Source organism: Camelina sativa, chromosome 7, assembly GCF_000633955.1.
Source record: "Camelina sativa cultivar DH55 chromosome 7, Cs, whole genome shotgun sequence".
Lineage (NCBI taxonomy): Eukaryota > Viridiplantae > Streptophyta > Magnoliopsida > Brassicales > Brassicaceae > Camelina > Camelina sativa.
Window position 1 is genome coordinate 7,763,443 of NC_025691.1, and position 2,483 is coordinate 7,765,925.

The window sequence follows — 2,483 nt, forward strand, 5'->3', positions numbered from 1 at the left end:
AGAAAGGTTTATCGAGCAAAAGTTTAAGTTAATATATAAGTTGAAGACTTTTGTAAAACATCTCCCGACTCACATGTGAATATCAAAATAATTATTAAAAAAAACAACAAGTAGCTACAATTAAGAAATAATTTGAATTATTAAAAAAACCATAGATTTTAAAAGGACAGACTTTATCTACTTTGCTTTATATATTAAGAACCGTGCTCTTCTTCTCTATTCATCTCTTGCTCACCACTTTTCCCCAAACTCTCTTTGTTTCTCTCTCTCTCTCTAGTTTCCTTGTTCTTTTGGAGTTTGAGCAAAAATATCAACCATAATTGCTTATTATTACTATATAACTACGTAATCGTTGCTGACTTGCTTCTATCCTTTATTGCATGGATGGATCCTCAACAGGTAATTCATTGTTCTATAATTTGTAAAAACTTTAAACACTTTATTTGTTTACAATTTTGAGCTCTCTTAGTTCTTAATTCCATCTACCGAAGTAAAAAACACTTAAAACCCTTTGAGAACTTTTTAAAACTTCTGCTGAGTCAAGAACTATATATGTTACCAATTTAATGTTGTGTTAACTTGATTAGCTTACGCTTATCTCAAACCCCTGTTTTCAAAAAAAAAAAAAAACGTCTTCTTGTAGACAAGATGAGTTTACAAAGAATTATTGCCGGTAAAAGAATCTACGCCACGTACGGCTATAAAGTAACCTTCATGATTTAACTCGTCAGCACAATTTAATGAAATTTGTTTGATTGTGTAGGAAATCTCAAACGAGACTTTGGAAACCATATTGGTAAGCTCATCAAAAGGAAACAACAATAACAATAAGAAAATGGAAGAAGAGATGAAGAAGAAAGGATCAAGAGGAGAATTAGGAGGTGAAGCTCAAAACTGTCCAAGATGTGAATCTCCAAACACAAAGTTTTGTTACTACAACAACTATAGTCTCTCTCAACCTCGTTACTTCTGCAAATCTTGTCGGAGATATTGGACTAAAGGCGGTACCCTCCGTAACGTCCCCGTCGGTGGTGGTTGCCGTCGAAACAAACGATCCTCATCTTTCTCCAAGAACAACAACAATAAGTCTATTAATTTCCATAATGATCCTCTTCATAATAACCCTTTGATCACGGGAATGCCACAATCTTCTTTTGGTTACGACTCCATTGATCTCAACCTAGCTTTCGCTACTCTTCAAAAGCATCATTCATCATCTCAGGCTACTACCCCTTCTTTTGGTTTTGGAGGCGATCTTTCTATTTATGGAAACTCAGCCAATGATGCAGGGATCTTTGGAGGACAAAATGATAATTTCAACAATAGTTTGTGTTATGGGTGTATGTCCGGAAATGGTAACAATCATCAATGTGATATCAAGATGGCTTCTACATTGGGGATTTCTTTGGAAGGAAACGAGAGAAAGCAAGAGAACGTGGGAAATAACAACAATATCTCAGAGAGTCCTAGCAAGGTCTTATGGGGATTTCCATGGCAGATGACCGGTGACTCTGCCGGAGTTGTACCGGAGATTGATCCCGGAAGGGAAAGCTGGAATGGGTTGGCTTCATCTTGGAATAATAATGGTTTACTCAACGCTCCTTTGGTCTAGAAAGATCATTACTAAATAAATAAACAATATTACTCTATATTAAAGTTTATGTCATCACTTGTTTGTATACCACTTTCACTAATATGGGGGGATGTTTGGTTTTTCTTATAATTTCTAGGGCTTCCATCTTTTTTTCGTTTCCCAATTTTCTTGGTTGAGACAAAAGGCCTTAGAATTCTCTTCTTTCGAAAACAAAAATATTTTCTTCTTTTCTGTTTTAATTTGTAATTTAATGGTGGATGGGTTGGTTAATTATTTGTTACTCTTTAATAGATTTCTATTTTGCATTATCCGTTTATTTGGTTATGATGATATGATAATACTTTTCTGAGTAGAAGGATCAGCATGACTGGATTAAAAACTGTTTAAAACATCATCACTGTAAAAAGTGTGTGACATATCCACTCTTGCTATAGTATGATTTAGGGTTCAACATATTTGATAGAAATATATCAATTGGTGTATATAGTTTTAAAGAACTTTTTTATCAACATAATTGTTGATTTGGTTAATATGTTGTCCATCAACATTCCACTGGTTGTTGTCAGAGCCAAAAGAATAAAAAAAAAAAGACATTGGGTTTCGAAATGTGAGTGGTGAGTTTCAAGATATTCTGTCATGATTGCTTCATATTTTCCAGATAGATTATTTGGACACTACGACTAGTTATTTTATTTTATTTATTTATTAGTAGCAAATAAGTTATGAGCATACGTTAATTATTATTAATTGATTTGAATATAATTGGTTGATGATACGGCCATATTGGAGGGTTTTTATAATCGTTTCTTAACAATCTCTTGTACAGAATCAAATCTAACACAGAGATTTGAGCGTGACTACCTATGACACTAAAATTTAACAAGTCTAC

The 2,483-nt window shown here is 33.5% G+C and overlaps 1 protein-coding gene across 1 annotated transcript; it reads left to right on the plus strand.

The window, feature by feature from the left end:
* On the plus strand, positions 216 to 1,867 carry LOC104700676 (dof zinc finger protein DOF2.1-like). The gene is made up of 2 exons (XM_010416212.1): positions 216 to 399; positions 764 to 1,867. Exons 1-2 carry the CDS (start codon positions 385 to 387, stop codon positions 1,610 to 1,612), a joined length of 864 nt encoding a protein of 287 aa, XP_010414514.1. The 5' UTR covers positions 216 to 384; the 3' UTR covers positions 1,613 to 1,867.